The sequence below is a fragment of the Ictalurus punctatus genome, chromosome 4 (genome assembly GCF_001660625.3).
Source record: "Ictalurus punctatus breed USDA103 chromosome 4, Coco_2.0, whole genome shotgun sequence".
Taxonomy (NCBI): domain Eukaryota; kingdom Metazoa; phylum Chordata; class Actinopteri; order Siluriformes; family Ictaluridae; genus Ictalurus; species Ictalurus punctatus.
Genome location: NC_071284.1, coordinates 10,489,087 through 10,510,340, shown reverse-complemented (window position 1 = coordinate 10,510,340; position 21,254 = coordinate 10,489,087). Strand labels below are relative to the sequence as shown.

Here is a 21,254-nt window from a genome sequence, read left to right as displayed (position 1 = left end):
TGTTGAAAATATCAATCTTTGCAAATAATTCATGAACACATATTGGGAATTACAATGTTGCTTAAATGAAAAGAACGGGCAATATGCCGCTCTCCACACTGTAAACACAATTTACCTTCATTGGCTTTCAGTAATAGTTCCTCCTTTATTGACAGGGTAATTTTTTTTTTTTTTTTTTTTTTATCTGAGACAAACCATCTGAAGAAGTCTTCATATTAGATGCTGGTGATTGAGTAATGCTGTTATTTTCCTTGATTGTCTCTCAGGCTCCAAATCACTTGACTATTCCAATGGGATCTTTGACTGCCAGTCTCCAACCTCACCGTTCATGGGAAGCCTGCGGGCACTGCACCTGATCGAAGATCTGAGGGGGGTTTTGGAGCTCATGGACACAGAGGAGAGAGAGGGACTCCGCTGCCAGATACCCGACTCGACAGCACACAGTCTGGTGGAGTGGCTACAGGGACACCTAGTATGCATTCTGATTTCATAACAGTGTCACGTTACTGCTGTTTACTTTTACATTTAGGCGAGTAGTAATAATAGCATGATGCTGCTAAGTTGTAAATAGATTTCCTCTTTTGTTATTTGTACTTGGGAGTATCTCTGAATAATGGAGTTACATTTGTAGGCTCAGCACAAAACATTTATTTGGTTGATTAGAATCCATATGATATTATATCGTTGTTTATATATTGATGATTATTCTATTCAAGAAACTAGTTTTAATTCTGTATGCTGAGAGAGAGGTTGGTAGACCTCCAAACAAATGCCAGAGTCAGCATGTAATACCATTACTCTGTTTACTTTTGTGTTACTCTGTTCACCATTTAAGGTGGTGGTAGATGAACAAAGAGCTCATCTAAAGTACCTTCCTTTTAAAGTTTTAAAGTCCTAAAAACGGGTACATTAATTGTACATTGTACATTAATTATCATGTTTGGTTGTTGCAGTCAAATGGGCACATTTCAGTGACTGGTGATATTTACCAAGACAGACTTAATCGGCTTGAAACTGACAAGGAATCCCTTGTGCTTCAGGTAATGTTTAACTATATACTTTATTTTGATTAATATTTAATCTGTGTGATACTACATGGTTGAATAATTCATTTATAGACTCACAGTTCATTTTAATAGGAACACCTGTACGCCTGTTCATTTATGCCGTTATCCAATCAGCCAATCATGTGGCAGCAGCACAATGCATAAAATCATGCAGATACAGGTCAGGAGCGTCAGTTAATTGTTCACATCAAACATCAGAATGAAGAAAAAGTGTGATCTGTGTGACTTTGATCATGGCATGGTTGTTGGTGCAAGATGGGCTGGTTTGAGTATTTCAGACACTGCTGATCTCCTGGGAATTTCACACGCAACCGTCTCTAGAGTTTACACAGAATGGTGCGGAAAAAAACCCGAGACATTCCTGTGGGTGGAAATGCCTTGTTAAAGAAACGCCAAGAGAGGTCAGAAGAAAATGGCCAGATTAGTTTGAGCCCCCATGAAGGATATAGTAACTCAAATGATCACTCATGGTGAGCAGAAAAGCATATCAGCATGCACAAAACCTCGAACCTTGAGAGGGATGGGCTACAACAGCTGAAGACCACATCGGGTTTCACTCCTGTCAGCCAAGAATAAGAATCTGAGGCTATAATGGGCACAGACTGACCCAAACTGAACAGTTGAAGATTAGAAATAAAAAATCACCTGGTCTTTTTACACTCTCACTGGTCAGTGCTCACAGAACTGAAGTGCTTTTTCTCACATCTGACAGTTTGTCTGCATGCTCTTAGACTGATGCCTGCTTTTACAACTAAAATGATTTCTTACAGGTGAGTGTCTTGACAGACCAAGTGGAAGTCCAAGGAGAAAAAATAAGAGACCTAGACTTGTGCCTCGAGGAACACCGTGAAAAACTGAATTCCACTGAGGAAATGCTACAACAGGTGCGTTGCTGGAAGGTCACTGTTTTGCAACCTGCCCATGACAATAGTAATAAGTAAGTCTTGAAATGAATTTAGATTTAGGTCATATTGCAGAATATATTTGACATAATATAGTCCCATTACATCAGCCATATACACTATATGTCCAAATGATGGTGGACACCTGACCATCACACCTATATGTGGGTCTTCCTCAGACTGTTCCCACAAAATTGCAAGCACACAACTGTACAGGATGTCTTTGTATGTCTGAAGCATTACAATTTCCCTTCACTGGAACTCAGGGCCCAACCCTGTTCCAGCATGACGATACTCCTGTGCACAAAATGGGGTCCATGAAGACATGGTTTGAGTGGAAGAACTTGAGTCTCCTGCACAGAGCCCTGATCTCAACCCCACTGAACACCTTTGTGATGAACTGAAACGCAGACAGTGCCCAAGGATAGTCTCTTTCTGGATGAATGGGCAAATCCTAACGTCTTATTTAGAGATGTTCATGTTATGGTCATGTGTTCACAAACTTTTGGCCATATAGTGTGTGTGTGTGTGTGTGTGTATATATATATATATATATATATATATATATATATATATATATATATATATATTCTGTATGAGCTTCTGCATTGTGTTGGTTTGCATAACTTCAGGCATAACATCTTGCCATAGGACCAAATTCCTTATCTGTTTTATATGTATTGATCCTGTATTTTCTCTCTTCCTCTTTTGTTTTCAGGAGCTTATCTGTAGGTCAGCGCTTGAGACCCAGAAGCTAGATCTAATGGCTGAGATTTCCAATTTGAAGCTAAAGCTGACTGCCATGGAGAAGGAGAGAATAGACTTTGATGGAAGATTCAGAGATAGTGAGGTTGTAGATCACATATTTGATTACATATGATATCACATCACATCTATAATCACATTTTCTGAAATACTAAAAAAGCAAAACAAAGGCTGCCAAATGCCATTTTTACTCTAAACTTTATCTTGGGTGGCTTTGGATATTTCTGGAAAATAGTTACTACCGCAGAAACTTTGTTCCGACTGTGGACATGCATGTCTGAGAATGCGGAGTTTCCTGCGAGTGTGGGCGTCGGGGGCAGGTCTATGGGATGGGTTTGTGTTAGTGTAGTGCTGTGAACAAGCACATGTGGTAACTTGCAAGGGGAAAGACTTGCTGGAAACAGATGGATGCCTCATGTTCTCCGTATGGAGGTGTGACGAAAAAGAGGTTATCCAAAATTAAACATATGTTGACTTTATCTTTCCAGAGTGTTTTTGAAAACGGTTTCCTTCTTGTAAATTTGTTTACCGTCTACGACTATGAAGTTATGCTGCAGCAATAATGCAAGAAGCGGACAGAATTCATTGAACCACATATGAACTTAGCAGCGCATATGAACCAAATCAGGCAGATTTAGTCCAGTCCCTTTTTTTGAAGTATCAGTTGTCTGGCAAGAATTAGACAAGAAACGTTAACAGAATTCTAAGTGTGTTTGGTCTAGGATGGTCAGCAATGTTTTTTGTAGCGAAAGAAGGTCAGACGTTTTTTTCCCTGTGTTTCTTTTAGCTTCAAAAGCTGTCCTTTTGAATACCATGTTTTCATTCTCTAGTAACTGGAAGATCCAAATAAAGTTGTGCTAAAGCTTAAAACCTGTAAAACTGCTGACTTTTCACCAAGACAGATAACTCTTAAGGTTTTTATTATTTTGTATTAAAGAAATCTGTATTTCTTTGAATGTTTATTTAATTGTATATGTCTGCTTTTACACTTTTGAGTCTTTTCAGTGGTTCAATCTGTTTATGGCCTCGGGCTGTTCGCTTGTTTATTGAATCATAAATTTCTCACTAAAGGCTGCTTGACACTCTTAACAAAGAGCTTATCACCCTAAGGCCTTAGTGCTGAATGGAAGTGGCTGTCACTGGATTCTTGTTTCTGAACAATGGCTAAGATTGACTATCATGGCATTCATGCTTTTATGAAACTTGAGCATAAATTGTGTGGAAAATTGCGTTGAGCGTTATTCAATATTAGTTGAGCTATAATTCAAGGAATTTGTGTGGGACTGTTGTTAATATGGGCTTTTTTCCTCTTCAGGGTTTGAGCCTAGAGATTAATGAGCTGAGGTATCGCATTTCTGAGATGGAGAACGAACGGTTGCAGTATGACAAGAAACTGAAGTCTACCAAGGTGAGCTAGATGATTGACATTTATCTTAGTCTGCTATTGTATCAGAAAAGAAATGACTTTTATTTTCTGTTTTCACTGCTTTATCTTTTTAGAGGTCGACCGTTAGTGGATTTTACAGGTATTGGTAACTAAGTTGGGCAGTAACTGCCGATAACCGATTAATGAAGTGAAAGATCTTAAAATTGATACTGAATGAAAACATAACACTCAAAGTAAAATATTACAAAAATAAACAATACTGACGGTACCATGAAAATGTACTGTACTTTTTTCTAAAAAGAAGAAATATTCAAGCAAAAAAAGGAACACTCCAAATAACAAATCCAAAATGAATTTAAAAAATTTTAAAAAACAACAATTTTTTTTATTTCACCTCTAGAGGACACTCTCGTACTGCATAATGACAGCGGACCCTTCTCAGCCGCTCCTGCAACAGACGCAACAGGAAAAACTATCTGTGTGGATTTTTGCCGATAACCGATAGCTCCAGCAATCAGTCATCAGTGCCAATTAATCGCCAAAACTGATCAATTGGTCGACCTCTAATCCTTTCCCCCACTTTTTCTTCAAATTTATTGAGCTTTGTGATAACCTGGGTTGACTTTACGCTGCATCATTCCTTCTTCAAGTGTCTGTTTTTCCTCTCTACTCAGTTTCTTTCTCTCTTCTTTCCTGGCTAATGTGCACTGCTAGTCGCTAATGGCACGACTGTCTAGCCTGAAAATCAAAATGGGCCAGATGCAGTATGAAAAACAGAGGAAGGAACACAAAATCCAGGCACTCGAGGTTGGCCTACCTTGCTGCTGTTGTAATTGTATTACTTGCTTGCATTTGCACATATTGTGTATATTAGGAATATATTTTCATTTAATTTCCTGCCCCCTAAAGTTTAAAGTGTAAAACATTAAATATTTTCACTGGTTTATATTTTCTTTCTCATACAGTGGTCCTTTAAAGTTTGTGAACCCTTTAGGTATATATATATATGTGTGTGTGTGTGTGTGTGTGTGTGTGTGTGTGTGTGTGTGTGTGTATGTGTGTATATATATATATATATATATATATATATATATATATATATATATACACACACATCTCCACTCACAGATATGTAATATTGGATCATTTTCTTCAATAAGTAAATGACCAAGTACAATATTTTTTTCATTTGTTTAATTGGGTTCTCTTTATCTACCTTTAGGACTTGTGTGAATATCTGACGATGTTGTAGGTGATATTTATGCAGAAATATAGAAAATGTTAATTTACAAACTTTCAAGCACCACTGTATAAAAGCTTTTCAGACACAGCCATTTGTCACTTACATAGTGTTTCCTCGTTGTAAGATGAAAACAAACCTGAAATACCTACTAACTGATATAACTGCACTTTTCTGATGCATCAGCTATCTATTGTAGGACTGTAGGATTGCTGTGTTTGAATTAACAAATGTTTTCAGCCAGCGTTAATGGCTCAAGTAAGTGCCTTCATTACCCCTGGGTTACTGAATACAGCAGATGGGTTCATTACAGACAGAACACCCACATTTGGGTGTGTGTAGAGGATTCAATTATTCTGCAAAACACATTGCACTGTGGAAAAAAAATTACAAACCAGGTTTATTACTTATGTATTACTTATGTCTTGTGTTTTCAACATGTAGAATCCCAAAATAGCAATCAAATTAACTATTTAGACAGCTCTCAAAAAAGAAGTGATCTTAAAAAAATATCATTAAAAATATATTTTTAAAAACCCTCAACTTTCCCGTTAGTACAGTACATTGCAATGCTCACTAACCAAAACTTCCCTAAGTTTTTTCTTTTTCTTTTTAACTTTTTTCTTTTCTTTCGAGAATAGAGTTGGCCATTTAATAAAAACTGTAAATTCTAAAGCCTCAAATATTCTTGCAGAAAGAACAGATAATCTATAGTTGAATATTCTCAGTCTAAATGTTATATATAAGTATAAGGTTTGAAAGGTTTATTTATTAACTATACAACGTTTTCCACGATAGCATCTGAGCCACAGAGAAAGAACTCAGCATGTTTTGCTAACCACAGCTATGCTTTAATTTTAGACACTTTAGGCTTGGGAATCTTTTGGGTGAGACAGTAAATTGCTAAATGCTCCAAAGTTGCAGCTTCTGAAAACTATCCTGTTCCAAGTATCTGCCATGTGTATGATTTGAAAGCAGGGGGCGGGGGGGCATGGTCATGATTTGTTGATAGTTGTTATAGTGTTTCAAACTCAGCACTTCTTTTATGACCTATTTTTTGTTTTTGTTTGTTAGGAGGAGTTGGCTATATTAAGAAGGCAGTTAGATGGTAAAGATGGAGAACTAAGGAGGCTACAGGATGAGACAGGCTCCAGATCGCCCACACCCGCATGCTTAGAGACCACTGAGAGAGGTGAGTCCACATCAACCTGCTCCAACACACTGTGGGAATTGCCCTGATGCAGAGCCAGGTTCTGACATGCCACTGTGACGAAGAACGCGGCGCTGTAATGGACCTTGTTTTATTTTTATTCTTAATACTTAGTGCATATCCAGTTAACAAGAAGTGTAACGACAGATTTTGTATTTCATTACTCTGTCTCTGTCCATGCAGAGGATACTTTTAAGCAGAGGCTCAAAGAGAAACGTAAGGGAGGCTTACCTTCTATGTAATCATTCACGCCTGTTGTCTTGCTCACTTCTGTTCTTCCTTCACAGTCTGCATGTATGTACTCATTGTGCTTGCATTTCTATGAAATGACAACTTATTGATCCCGGAGCCAGTCATTACAAACACAAGTTACAAGTTATGGAAGGGAAAATATTCCCGTGGAATACTCCAGTGTTTTTTCAACCTAGTCACAATCCACCACATCTGTAGTGTTCGAACAATTTCTATTGACAAGTATTTGAACACATTTCTATGAAAGCCTGTTTCCGGCTTTCAAAGCACCAACTGTTCTCTATAAATAATGATAAAGAGACTTTATTGGTCACATATGCACAGTGAAATTCTTTTCTTCGCATGTCAGGAAGCTGGGGTCTGAGTGCAGGGTCAGCCATGATATCGCCCCTGGAGCAGAGAGGGTTAAGGGCCTTGCTCAAGGGCCCAACAGTGGCAGCTTGGCAGTGCCGGGGCTTGAACCCCCGACCTTCCGATCAGTAACCAAGAGACTTAACCGCCAAACCACCACTGCCCCTCTTTGCAAAATTGCAAAAAACTTTGCAAAATAGCTAGTCAAGACAAGGAAAACCCAGACGCTGGCACATGCTCATGACCTGAAGTCACATTTCAGGTACTGTGTCAAGTGGATGTTTAAATTGTGAGTAAAAAAAATCAAAGTCAAAATTGTGAGATGGAAACACATAATTGCAAGAAATAAAATAAACTTATGATATTGAACTCGGAATTGTGAGGAAAAATGTGAAAATTGTGAGATGTTAACTCAAAATAAGAATTGTGATATATATATATATATATATATATATAGAGTCATAATTCCAAGGGGGAAAAAAGTCAGAATTGTGAGGTATGAAGTTGCAATTACCCTTTTTTTTCTTTTTTTTTTCCCTTTCTTTCCTCCGTGGCGGAACTGGGCTTCCATACGTTTCCCCTGTACTGAGGAAAGAACTGAAACCCTATTTATGCAAAACTCTGATATAATGGAAGTCTAAGGGCAGGTGTTGGGGAGGTATTGTCATCACATATTCTTGTTCAGTGTACTGGTTAACTCTTAAGTCAAAGGTATTTGTAAATTAAATCTTTGCTTTCCATCCGTTCCAAGATGGTGCTACTTTTACAGAAGGAAGAATTCGCTTTAGCAGTGTAGTCAGTTTCTGCCCTGTTGTTCCTGAATACTGCAAAATTTCAGGAAAAAGTGAATAGAATTACTTTTTTGTTTATATTTTTTGTGGCACCCCACTGTTGCCTCCTCACAGCTCCAGCATCCCCGGTTCTATCCTGAATACGGTTTACTGTCCATATGGGGGTTTTGTATGTTCTCACTATGTCCCTGTGGGCTTCCTCCGGGTTCTCTGGTTTGTCCTCACTTTGCAAAAACATGCCAGTAGGTGGATTGACTATGTTGCATTGCCCAGAGTGTATTCCCGCCTCGGAAGCCAGTGTTCCTGGGATAGGCTCCAGATTCGCTGCACCCCTGATCAGGATAAAGTGCCTACTGAAGATGAAGGATCTTTATTGTTAGAGTGTAACAATTGTAGTTTTTCCCCTTAAACCTCCATTATAAGTGAATTTCAAATAAATGGGTTGTGCTTTCTTTTCTCATGTCAGGGGAAACATGTCTGATTTCCTGTTTGTGCTAAGCACAGACACATTGATGTCAATTACATTAGAAAACTCGCTGGAGTGTTCACTTCAAATACATACTAAGATACCAAGACAGTCTAAACCAGCTTGCAAGTATCTCGCAGACGTTCAGCATGTTGGATGTTTCCTGTTTACACAGTTTTGCCCAGCAAGCACTGTGTTTTTTTTTTTTCCTTGCCTGTGTGCATTAACAGTAACACCTCTTCTGCCCTCCAGCTCCTGTCAACACGTTTGTCAGCTCTCCACATCCTTTCTTTCCTTCCCTTCCCTACATAATTCTTCCTAGGACGTCTCTGAGGCTGGAAGTCTGTGCACTCCACTCTCACAGTAAACTGTATGGAGCTCGTCCATATGCGATGCCGTCACTGCTGGACCTCAGCTCCCTCTATAACACTGGAATTTATGTTCTGTTGTCTGCCTTGTGTCAGCGTCCACATGTTCATTTGGCTGTCAAAACGTAGATAGTCCTTTACTCTTGTTTTACTACACAGTCTGTGCATTGCAGATTTGGAAGTGCAAAGAATGAAGAAAGCAGTTGAGTCACTTATGGCAGCCAATGAAGAAAAGGTACTTCCTCCAATATTCATTACATTTTTTACATTACGTTTTCGGTGTTTGGGTGAATTTTTTTTTTTTAAACTGTGATTTTAATCTGTGTATCTTTCGTGCCTGCACCATAGGATCGCAAGATTGAGGAGCTTCGGCAGTCGCTTACACGTTACAAGAAGGTGCAAGACATGGTCATGTCAGTGCAAGGGAGAAAAGGTGAACAGAGTTTACACCTGACTGTTGTTAAAAGATATTTGATGCTCAAATCTGCCTGCTCAGTCTGAATCTGTCTAAATCTATCCGTGTTCAGTCAAATCGGATCCAATTAAATCGCTATTTCCTTTCTACTTTGTTTTCAGATAAATCGAAAGAAGAAGAAAGCGATGAGAGCCACAGCGACAGCTCTCTCTCCATGTCAGTTGCAATGTCGGTTTCCATGGATGCCGAGAAGTCCGTCCTGTCATGTGCTGAGGAAGTAAAGAGTCAAGATGAGGTATGGCATCTAAATTCAATGCGTCTGAAACAGACGTTATCTCAACGCCAGACAGTCTTGCGTGCAGTGGTAGGACTTTAGAGCTTTTGTTATTTACTGTTTCTCGTTTGGCTCTATGGCATGGTTTCAGATGATATATTGTTTCTGTTTTAGCTTGTCAAGCTTTCTTTGAGACCCTTGAAAATGTTTTATTTTTGAACTTTGTGAGGCTTGAGCCAACATGAGCAGATGACATTCCCTGTCACATCCAAGCCTCTCTCTGAGTCTGCATATGGTTCATATTAGAGCTTTGCACAGCATGGAGGATTCATTTCAGTTACAACATTCAAGACGCTCACTTTAAGGTATAACAAGCCAGAAGTAGACAGCTCATTGGGCCAAGTTTATCTACAGGGCTATGAAAAAGTATTTGCTCCCATCTTTAAGTAAGCGAAAGACTAATCTCCAGTTATCGGAATCGTCTGGTTGCAGTTATGGCTTCTAAAGCCATAACTATTATGGCTTCTAAAGCCATAACTGTACTAATCTACGTTCTCCTCTGTCTTTTTTGTTTCTGTGCTTAGCCAACGACGTTTGTCAGCACGCTGCATGTCTCTTCACTCGCATCCACACCACAACCCAGACTAGAGACTGATATAGACGTGGAGTCACAGAGGTGAGCTTCTCAAATCACTTAACACAACCTCATACTGGGTCTGCTTTCTGGAAATATATAAATATTAACCCCCTGGCTGGCAGGCTGGACATCTATCAGTGTGACCGGATCACAGAAAGAACAGCACTAGAATAATAATGCAATTTCGAAATAAAGGAGAAAACCCAATACATTTATCACTAAGAGACTCATCCGTAATCCTTTTATTACATTTCTGCTCAATTCACAAGATCATTCACTTGTTCTTTGTCATGTCTCCTATATAGTCCATATTATTCCTTTCAACTCTCTTTGCATCTCATTATCTCAACCTTCTATAAATATGTTAGTCTAATAATTAAGTAATATATAATGCATAATATTAGCTGCTCTCCCTTGTCTCTACATATTATAACCACAGTGCTTGGTCATATCCAGCATCTCCTTGCATTTTTTCCCTTCACTTTTCACTCCGTTTTATTCCTCATCATCATGTGACTTTTTTTTTTGTTTACATCCCAAACTTGCTTGTCCATCACTCCTTTCCCTCCATGCTAGCATTCCAATACATGTGTGTTTATCCTGTGTAGTGATGCAGTGCATCAGGAGCCAAGTCAGTCACAGGAGCCTGCCATAAGTACCAGTCTGGAGTGAGTATGTTTGAGTTGCAAAAAGGTGGAGGTTTCGCAGCAGTTTATCTGAAATCATCCCCAGGTTTGCAACCTGTCAAGAGTTCTGTTTGTTTTAATACATGAATTATCCTCTCTGTTATGGTCTCCTAATGAGCAAAAAGTGTTTTTGCTTGACCATAACGTAAAAGACATAAATCTGTGTTGTTGCCATTTATGCTTGGTGTAATTCATTTGATTTCTTCAGGGTTGGTATTCAGGATTGAAATATCTAAAGCTCTATTTGTGCTGAATTATGTTACCTGGGGAGGGAAATTGGTGATTGCAGATGATTTCCAGGACAAATCGAGAGTAGCCAAGTTTCCATCCACGTGATCGCTCTGATAGTTCCTCTTTCAATGCATGTTCATATTATCACTTACATTATGTGCAAAAAAAAAAAACTTGATGGAAACTTATCTGTTTTTACAACTCTGACAGTTATAATTTCGGTGCAGTTATAAGTGAACTTGGTATGGCCGTGTTGTTTAGAGATGCACCTGTCACATGTACATCCATCTTTGGTTTGTCAGTCTGTGGAACTTTACAAAGATACTTTTATTAAAATCACATTACTGAAGTTTGTCTAGTAAAATCAATCTAACTGAAATTGTGCTCAATCGTATCAGTGGTTTAATGCTTCAGAGGTTTTGGTTGATAAAGAATGATAAAAATGGTTTCTTCTTCCTGCAGAGGGGTGGAGGTCCCCAAATCTAGCAGCCTGAGCAAACTGGATGGCAACACTAGTGAAAAGGTGAAGTTCATTCCACTGACTGATTTTGGGGAAATTTCGGGTTTACCAATAGCAGCGTTATTTGTGTGTCTCAGTAAAGCTTAATTAGTCTATATTTATTAAAAACCTCTTTTTCTTTTCTTTTTTTTATTTTTGTTAAATCCCAGAGGCCTTTGGCAGTTGGAAAGAGTCCAGCAGAAGTAGGTTTTGCTCATCACCATTTTCTCTGCAATTCTTAACTCAGATATTGTGTGAGATGCTTGTGAACTAATATGTCTTGTTGCTGTAGAGTCGTGCTTTTGAGGAGTTCAACAAGATTACGACCTTACCACCGAAGTCCACCAGTAGCGCCCGTGCGGTTGAAGATGACGCTTTTGGTACAAAGAAGGCGAGATCCTCTTTTGGACGAGGTTTCTTTAAGCTCAGAGGAGGCAAGAGAACAGCCAGTGCTCCAAATCTTGGTAATCCTACTTTCTTTTTGAGTAGTATTGTGTACCTGAGAAATCTTCATCAGTAGTACTTTTAAAGGTCCTGAAATGGTAAATGGTCTGCACTTATATAGCACTTTTATTCAAAGCGCCTTACACTGTGTCTAATTCACCCATTCACACACACACTCACACACCAATGGTAGCAGAGCTGCCATGCAAGGCACTAAGTTGCCATCGGGAGCAAGTTGGGGTACAGTGTCTTAACCAAGGACACTTCGGCATGTGGAGGCATGTGGGCCGGGAATCGAACCGCCAACCCTACGATTAGTGTACAACTCGCTCCATCACCTGAACCACAGCCGCCCAAATAGTTAACCATTCAGAAAATAATGAAAAAGTAACGTTTTGCTTTATCTTCTTTAAATGATCTTAACAGAATCATCAGTGCAACAAATCTGTCCAAAGAAAGAGTGTGCTTTACTTAATTGCCTAACCTTGCTTTTTTTTCTTTTCTTCCTTTGACATCGGTTTGATGATGCGTGTGTTGTGTGAAGTCTACAACCACAGTCTGAGTGGTCTGAGTGCCTCCTCTCTCACCTCTCCTTCCTTAAAGGAAAAATTGCCCCCTGAAACACGTTAAATGTCTTTATATTGAATATTTGTGATGTGTTTTGTGATTTTGTAAAGTAGATATTTTGCACAATTGAACATCCCATCCCATATTGCTGATAAATATTGATATGCAAGTCATTCAGGATCTTTCCTTTAAATATTCACATCTCTGTTTGACAAAACCTGAGGTAAAAAGGGTGTTTGCGGTTAAGGTATTGCATGTCTGCTATACTCTGTAGTGAAGTCAGCCAAATTTACGTGTGAAAATCCATCTTATTTTTCATGTATCTTTATTGCACCTTTCTAAAAGCCAGCAGAACTGAGCAGCAACGATAAATGAAGTACCCTGCTGAATTTTCTGACGTCTTTGGTGTGCTTTGTCATTCCACTCATGCCACTTTACCAGAAGGAGCCGGCTGGGTTTGCAGGATATGGAAATGTAGCGCCTCCCAGTAACATGTTATTCCAGAACCACATTCCTCCACTTATCCAATTTCGCCACATTCACACAACTGTGTTCCCATACACATAGTCCAGACCAGCGCTGTTATATGCAACAGAACTTTCTTTAAAGTGCTGCGCCCCTCATCTATTTAATATCAACCTTTTATAAAAATGCTGCCTTGTGTATTAGTTAGTTGTTTTTTTTAAAGCATGCATGTATGCATGGCTTCTCTGTTTCCCTCAGAGTCAGTTACTCTTTTATTCTCAACAGATTCCATTCACATTGATGTCCTGTAGCGGTGTCTGTAGTATTTGTTGTAGGATGGTTGTCCACTGGACTTTATGAATACATTTGTGTAATTACTTTGAATTAGCCTGAACTTTTATTTATTTCTTGTGAAATCTAACAAGATTGGGTGTTCTTGTTATAAGAATGTAACTTGTCGGTCATGTAATTTCTGGTGTGTGTGTGTGTGTTTGAACAGCTGAGACGGAGCGTGACGGCATGGACCATCTGGATCTTGCAGGGATGCCGCAGAAGTCAAGCAACAGTGACAGCACACACACTCTCTCCAGCTGCCTAGAGGGCAAGAAGAAGTCTAAGGGAATCAAAGCATTCATAGGAAAGTGAGTAGACTGTCTAACACTGAAACGTTTCCCCTTTAGTTTTTTCTAATGTTATAATTACGTTTTGCAACATACATGCACAATAGTATTGGGGCATTAGGCATTCTCAAATCCCCTACTTTTAAATAAATCTGTATACACTACTCTTCACTAAAGGCTTACAAGAAGTCAGTCAACCACATTCACCTTGGATGACAACCTATCAGAAAATGAGTTCAAGCGGGGAGGAGTCCGAGCCACAGCCGGTCCCAGACTGGGGTGGTCACGTGACCTGCACAGCACTAACAGGTCAGTCAGTGTTCACACAAGGGTGGGCTGCGCTTGCTGATCAAGTAAACAATCCAACACTAACATATGTGACGCGTGCACCCCCTGGTGGTGAACCAAAGCCCTCATGCACATAAAAAAATACTGGTGCTTGCATTAAATTGCTGTTTTCGATAAATGTGTGGAGGTCTGGGAATAGCCTGGATGTCGCTGTGGCTGAATTCTGCAGACAAAAGATGAAAGCTGGGTTTTTCTGCCTCTATATACTTTGATATCTCTTCTTTGTTTAGGCTATTTTCTTATCATGTTGGGTAAGGAGCCAGTTTAATGAACACAGTGGTAAAAACAGTCAGTTAGCCTAAATATGTTTAAAAGTACAGTCAGATGAAAAATCCACTAGAATAGCAGTCTGCGTTTTAGCTCCCACTGACATACAAATCTGGAATGATTTGACAGTCACGTAGTGTTTTCGAGCTCATTTGGTGTTTGACAGTTGGAAGCCGCAACCAATTCCCCAGTCTCACGTTAATAAGTGCACATCCAGTGCACTCTCGACTCGATGTTCCAGCTGGAAAGTTGCGCTGATACGTTCCGTCAAGGTTAATGGAGAATGTTCTGCATTCATTAATGTGAAAATCCATCGATGGAGGTTTGACTAAGTTAAGCTTAACTAAAATAAAATAAATGTATTTATTGTATTTATTAGAAATGTACTGACAATTCTTTGGTGGAAAATGATTTTTTTTTTTTTTTAAATAATCATTTTGGCAAAAAGAGGGGGAAAACGGCTAAAAATGTAGATTAAATAGCTCTGCACCAATGTGTTAAAATATAACCAAAAACTGTGAAAAATGTCAGGTGTATGGCGACAGTTCACAGTTTCTACAACGGATATTAGACGGAAAAGAAACTACACTGAACATGTAATTTTAAAAAAAAAAACATTTTACTGTTCAGGAACGTTTATGTAACTATATACAGTATAGTAGAAAATATCACCATGTAACCATGCGTGTGTCTCAACCAGCTCCCTAGATCATGAATCAGTATATGGAGTTCGGGCACTGGTAAGGATCCTGGCTCACTACACATTGGGTCACTGATAACTGAATTTCTGGCAACATGATTACATACTCGCATTGTAAAACATTACCAAAAATTAAAAACTAATATTTAACTTTTATATGTCTTATAAATTTCTAAGCTTAATCACATGCATTTCTGTGACAGAAATATGTCAAGCAGGATTGTAGGCAAGCTTGTAGATTTATTTATTTTTAATCATTAAACATTTAAAAGTCGTTAGTCTCCAACAAACCGTATATAGAACGTCTAACGTTAAAATGTAAGTAATCGTTTGAGATTTACAACAACAATAGCATGCTACTTACATCTGTAGCCAGAAGTTGGCTGAGAGTTTCACCTTTTTTTTTTTTTTTTTGAGAGGCTTCAGAAAGCATGTCACTTCCAATAAGGGAACATAGTGAGCATCAATGCTTCCTGGTTTTTGAGGTGCATTGTGGGATTTTTTTTTAAGGTAGCAAACGTTCCAGTGCACTGGAAGGATTTTGCGATTGAGACAGCCCTTAAAATGGCTGACTCCCTGATCAGTGAATTAGTGAACTACTGAATTAGGGAGCTGAATGAGACACACCCCATGGGTTGTATCAGGCCACCACACCAGGTTCTCAATTTTGAAATATCAGACTCACACATTGCTTACAGTGCCTCACTTGGGACCTGAAATTGTTTGTACTTGTATTGTGTGTGCATCAGTGAGGTGGATGCTCCATTTGCGCGTTGGTCCCGGGAGCAGGTGTGCGATTGGATGCAGGAGCAGGGACTGGGCCTGTACGTGAACCTGGCCAGACAGTGGATTTCCTCAGGACAAACTCTCCTGCAGGCTTCTCCACAGAATTTAGAAAAGGTGAGCATTCAGTTCATCATATACAAATTGGTATGTATTTTGGATAAAATGTGTTATGGTTTCAGTGGTTGCATCTCTACAACCAGACAGTTATACCTGGGTGTTGAGGGGAGGGCATTATACAGGGGTGTTAGCGGACTGTTAATCATCCGCGGCTGAGCCCAGATTCTTCTCCATCAAAAAACTTTTAGACTGGGCTAGTTTGGTAACGCTAGCCAAGGGGAGGCACAACTAAGCTATCACTGTATGGATTTAACTGCTTATCTCTGCTCATATCATGTTCACTTAACTGGTAACTCCTGTAAACCCTGTCTGATTTGTCTCGCCTCCGTTCACGGTAGATACAAAATTACAACACTGCTGTCTTCTTTTACTGATGTTGTACGATGTTATGTAGTGACAAACCGCTCCAAGTGAAGAATTATTCAGGGCTAAAGAAAAACTTTTCGAATGCACAGGCCAGGTTACGCCCATGGCGCTATACCCCAGTCCATGAAAGAAACACTGTCTATACTAGAACAGCGTGTGGTCATGGTGGCAAACTTCCAGTATCTAGAAGTTGATGAGTTATATTTTTCCACTCGTGTATTATGCAGTTATAACCTTTTTTTGTAAATATATAAAATAAGTTTAAAACATTTTAAAAATGACATAACGTGAATAATGTGATCCTGGCACAGCTTTATAGATTCTTTGTAGAGAAAATCCTGGTTTTTATACTGGTTCCTTTTTTATTATTATTTATTTATTTTATTTTTTTTACTTTTACTGAGTTGTTATCAAACAAGCAAAAGCTGTGAAGAAAAATGAACACCTTTAATATGTTGCTTTGGATGTGTTGGTTAATATTGAATTGGAATGTTTGTAGTTATTGGCACCCTGTCCAGGGTGTACCTCGCCTTGTGCCCGATGCTCCCTGTGATAGGCTCCAGGTTCCCCGTGACCCTGAAAAGGATAAGCGGTATAGAAGTTGGATGGATGGATGGATGTTTGTAGTTAGATTGTAATTAGATTAGGCTCTAGTTGAGACGCATTATGAACTTGAGTGCTGTAGCTGAGGCTGAAGGTCTCTCAGAGCCAGAATTCGCAGACCATACAGACAGTACTGGCATTTTTACCTTCCCCCCAGTGTTTCAGAGGGCACAGTGATGAGGTTCAAATTTAATTGAAAAAAATAAATAAATAGGCAACTTCAAGTTTAGATACAGATACGGATATTGTGTTACACCACTACTTGATATATCTGATTGAGATTATTTCGACCCTGAGCTAGTATTTGGTGCTGTTTGGTGGCAGATTTTTACCCTCCGATGGACGATAAAATGAATCTTCAATCTTTAATTGAATGCTTTACTTTAAAAGTATTTGTATTAATGGTGAAAAGTCTGCTTTACTGTACAAAGCTGTTTACATTCTGTGATCCTCACCAATCTCTGTGGTCCTGAAACTAAACAGCACATTGAGATGTGGTATTTATATTTTATATTTTAAACAACACACAGAGGTCTGATAGTACTCAGAGAGTGTGTGTGTCTGTGTGTGTGTGTGTGTGTGTGTGTGTGTGTGTGTAGGAGCTGGGTATCAAGCATCCTCTCCACAGGAAGAAACTGCAACTGGCCCTACAAGCACTGGGCTCTGAGGAGGATGACAACAAGGGCAAACTAGACTACCAATGGGTAACAAGTAAGGAATAGTTTTTCTAATTTCCACTATCCAATTTTCCACTTTTTTATTTAACAATTTTAAGTTTCATTTAACAATTTTAAGTGTTTCCGATGTTATATTTATTTCCGATAACTTCACCCAGGATGGCTTGATGATATTGGACTTCCTCAGTACAAAACTCAGTTTGATGAGGCAAAAGTGGATGGGCGAATGCTTCACTACATGACCGTGGTGAGTTTTCGGATAGAACACCACATCTAATAGCAGAAATGTTGACCGACGTCTTGCTGACTTTTTGTCGAGGGCACAAACACAGTGTGCTACATGAGAAACTTTCTAAGAAGAGGATAATAATCATAAACCCATTCATTTCCCTTAGTCTGTATTAATACACTCACAGACTAGTTCACCATACGTTATTACCTTACATTAGCTACCACTTTTTAACCTAGTCATTTTCTGAGCAAGCAAAACTTGAGACTGGGCAGTACACTTTTAACACTTTGAATACAGTGTAGTTTGAATACATTTTACAATAAGCTCTGTCGTGCTTGTCAGGATGACCTGCTGTCTCTGAAAGTGGGCAGTGTGCTGCATCACCTCAGCATTAAGCGAGCAATCCAAGTTCTCCGCCTCAACAATTACGAGCCCAACTGTCTGCGCCGTAGACCCTCAGATGAGGTACATGTGCTGCTGAAATATTTCCATAATATTGCATTCCATTAATGCTTTGTATAAGCTATGTTCTTTCTATCTGTCTGTCTTCCTAGAACAACATCACTCCAGCTGAAATCTCTCAGTGGACCAATCACCGTGTGATGGAGTGGCTGCGTTCTGTAGATCTGGCCGAATACGCACCCAATCTAAGGGGCAGCGGCGTCCATGGAGGACTGATGGTGAGCTGTAAGGAGGATAACTATCCTGAAAGTGTTTGAGATTGGATGAGTCTTGAATGGGCATGTGTTTGTGTGTTCAGGTTTTAGAGCCTCGCTTTAACGTGGAGACAATGGCGCTGCTTCTGAACATTCCTCCCAACAAGACCTTGCTCCGAAGGCACCTGGCTACTCATTTTAACCTGCTGGTGGGCTCAGAGGCCCAGCAGACGAAGCAGGAGTGTATGGAGAATCCTGACTACGCTTTACTCACTGCAACCGCTAAGGTCAAGGTACAGCTTACCAACCATACTATAGGACTTAACAAGATTTAACTCTGGTTACCATTGTCTTTTATTTTAATCTTGGTTTATTTAATCTGGCTTAACTCTCATTTTGTGTTGTATCTAGCCACGAAAACTGGCATTTGGGAGCTTTGGGACTTTGAAGAAGAAGAGGCAGGAGGATAATGAGGAGTATGTGTGTCCCATGGACATTGAGATGCCAAAAGGACACAGTTTCCAGAAGGGATTTAGAGGCATGGAGCTGCACATCTATGAGGACGACCTAGACCGACTAGAACAGGTGGAGTTATTAAGACCGATCAAGGACATCAGCTAAGTTAATCTGTACACCACAAGAAATCATTTCCATTTCCGGGTTCTTTATTTTATTTTTATTTTTCTTCGATTTGTATTTTTGGCTGTAGGTTTTGCATCATTTCAATTTTTTGGTTGTTGGTAGAATTTGCCTGCTGGTTGTCGGTTGTGGCAGAGCTCCAGACCCAGATCCAGGATTCCTCCTGGCCTTGGTCTTCCATGTGCAATGCATATCTACTGCATCAGTTTGATTAGTGACATTATTCTGGGCATCCTCAAGGCTGCTCCGCCGTCTGTGCCATAATGTGCTTGGGCTTGCATTGTGCAGTGTTTGTGCAGCTGCATGCCTCCCTGGTGCTGTGTTGAGATCTATGGTGCCTAGTGATGCTGCAGCCATCTGGACCGTGTAGGCCATGACAGCCATGACCATCAGTGGGACTGTGCCATTTAAACTTGATCACAGCGACAACATTTGGACCCACTCTTTTGTTTATTTTAGTGTTTCTTCTCCTAAAATAGTAACGTGTTTCTGAGTATGAGAAAGGCGTGAATTGAACTTCACATGTTACATCTTACCTAATTTAGACTGTTTCAGTGATTTTTCATTGTTTGTTTGTTTGTTTGTTTGTTTGTTTGTTTTTGTATCCACAGATGGAGGACTCAGAGGGAACTGTGCGACAAATTGGGGCTTTCTCAGAGGGCATCAACAATTTGACGGTAAAAAAGACAACAAGTTAAATATAACATCTTTATTAAACATTTTAGAATGTGTAATGAGTGCAAATATTTTGTGATTCAGAGTATGCTGAAAGATGACGAATTTTTTAAGGAGATTGTAACATCGTCGCCCAACCCCAGCGTGACTGATGATGACTCCAATGTTTGAGGACATTGTTTGGGCACAATTGCCCATAGTGGTGCTGCTGTGATCAGAACTGACTGTGCCAACCTCTCTGCACATATCTATCTATCTCTCTCAAAATCCGTCAGTGCTAGCTATACCTTATGAGTGTATTCACCTTCTGTAAACTCCTATAAAAGAACCATGATACAGTATTTGCCATAGTATACAGTGCAGAGTAGGTGTCATTCTTTAAGCTAAAATATGGGTCACGGTTGTGAATACAGTATGTCTCCGTGGAACAGATGTATAAGTATATTGAATAGTCAGTCTCGTCTTTGCTTGAAATTGTATGATTACCATGTGGTTGTGCTTCAGCGACATATTTTAAGGAGTTTTTTTTTAAGGGGAAGAATAGCAGCCCTACTGTAGTTTGCCTCCCAACTAGGGACTGGAGATTTTATATATATATATTTTTTTTTTTTTCCTGCTGGCCTTCCACACCCATCTGTTGTGTCCATTATGGCAAACCGAGCACAATGACACTTTTAGCCTCTGAATAATAGAATTTATTTTAGGAAATGAGATTTTAAAACAACAACTTCCTGTTAAACACTCCTAGTAAGTATTACGAAATTCCACTACGGTCACATGATGTCTGCCATATGTACATTTTTCTTAAAAACTTTTCACAGTATTTCATAGATCAGTACAAGGTTTATTTGACCCTGAATGTTGTGTATGCTCATTGATGTCTCTGTTTGCTTGCAATATCGTTAACATTATGAAAACTCAGTACATACCTTGTGATGGAATGGCAACCCATACAGGTTGTATTCCTACCTTGTGTCCAGTGTTCCTGAGAAATACACCATGTAAACCATGACCCTCACCAGAATAATGACATTACTGAAGATGAAATGTAATGAAAACTTGCCCTGTTTGTACAGTTGCATGTTATTTAAGCTTTTCTCATTTTTTTTATATTGTGCATCTATTAACATATCAAAATTGTTCTTATTACTCATCAAAGGATTTTTTTTTGCCAGCCATACTTGTGTATTGTGTTATTATTCTTATTATGCTTATTTGTAAAAGGCCAATTAATTAAACTACAGCACACTTATTTATTGATACTTTATAGTGTTTTCCTTTACCAGCTTATAGATTTTTTTTTTTTTTCTTACTATCTTAGCCCTAAATAGGTTTGAGTTACTGCCTCTCTCAGAACCATCATGGATTGGCCTGGATTAAGGCATAGCCTAACCCAAATCAGTGTAGAGCAGAAAATCTCCAGAAAACATCAGTGTTTGCCAATCCTACTCCTGGAATTATCTGACACTGAATATTTTAGTGTTTTCCCTTCTCTTGTACACCAGATTTAGGTCTAATCTTGGTAATGACAGTGGTTTCTATGCAGTTCTA

At 39.2% G+C, this 21,254-nt stretch overlaps 1 protein-coding gene across 5 annotated transcripts in view; it reads left to right on the top strand.

Annotated features, from left to right (window-relative positions):
- Positions 1 to 20,955, top strand: part of ppfibp1b (PPFIA binding protein 1b) — a 36,608-nt gene extending 15,653 nt beyond the window's left edge. The window contains exons 3-29 of one of the 5 annotated variants that reach the window (XM_017466619.3): positions 267 to 472; positions 954 to 1,040; positions 1,838 to 1,951; positions 2,688 to 2,819; positions 4,050 to 4,142; positions 4,836 to 4,928; positions 6,436 to 6,553; positions 6,755 to 6,787; positions 8,973 to 9,034; positions 9,148 to 9,232; positions 9,376 to 9,509; positions 10,073 to 10,164; positions 10,734 to 10,793; positions 11,505 to 11,565; positions 11,712 to 11,744; positions 11,834 to 12,005; positions 13,517 to 13,658; positions 13,815 to 13,946; positions 15,702 to 15,852; positions 17,424 to 17,535; positions 17,660 to 17,748; positions 18,076 to 18,198; positions 18,288 to 18,413; positions 18,494 to 18,682; positions 18,801 to 18,974; positions 19,640 to 19,705; positions 19,788 to 20,955. In XM_017466619.3, coding sequence (XP_017322108.1) covers positions 267 to 472; positions 954 to 1,040; positions 1,838 to 1,951; positions 2,688 to 2,819; positions 4,050 to 4,142; positions 4,836 to 4,928; positions 6,436 to 6,553; positions 6,755 to 6,787; positions 8,973 to 9,034; positions 9,148 to 9,232; positions 9,376 to 9,509; positions 10,073 to 10,164; positions 10,734 to 10,793; positions 11,505 to 11,565; positions 11,712 to 11,744; positions 11,834 to 12,005; positions 13,517 to 13,658; positions 13,815 to 13,946; positions 15,702 to 15,852; positions 17,424 to 17,535; positions 17,660 to 17,748; positions 18,076 to 18,198; positions 18,288 to 18,413; positions 18,494 to 18,682; positions 18,801 to 18,974; positions 19,640 to 19,705; positions 19,788 to 19,874 — 2,966 coding nt within the window. In that variant the 3' untranslated portion in view covers positions 19,875 to 20,955. The remainder of the gene's footprint in view (positions 1 to 266; positions 473 to 953; positions 1,041 to 1,837; positions 1,952 to 2,687; positions 2,820 to 4,049; positions 4,143 to 4,835; positions 4,929 to 6,435; positions 6,554 to 6,754; positions 6,788 to 8,972; positions 9,035 to 9,147; positions 9,233 to 9,375; positions 9,510 to 10,072; positions 10,165 to 10,733; positions 10,794 to 11,504; positions 11,566 to 11,711; positions 11,745 to 11,833; positions 12,006 to 13,516; positions 13,659 to 13,814; positions 13,947 to 15,701; positions 15,853 to 17,423; positions 17,536 to 17,659; positions 17,749 to 18,075; positions 18,199 to 18,287; positions 18,414 to 18,493; positions 18,683 to 18,800; positions 18,975 to 19,639; positions 19,706 to 19,787) is intronic. The other 4 variants (XM_017466620.3, XM_017466621.3, XM_017466622.3 and 1 more) reach the window with 4 other exon arrangements.
- Positions 20,956 to 21,254: the final 299 nt, after the last annotated feature.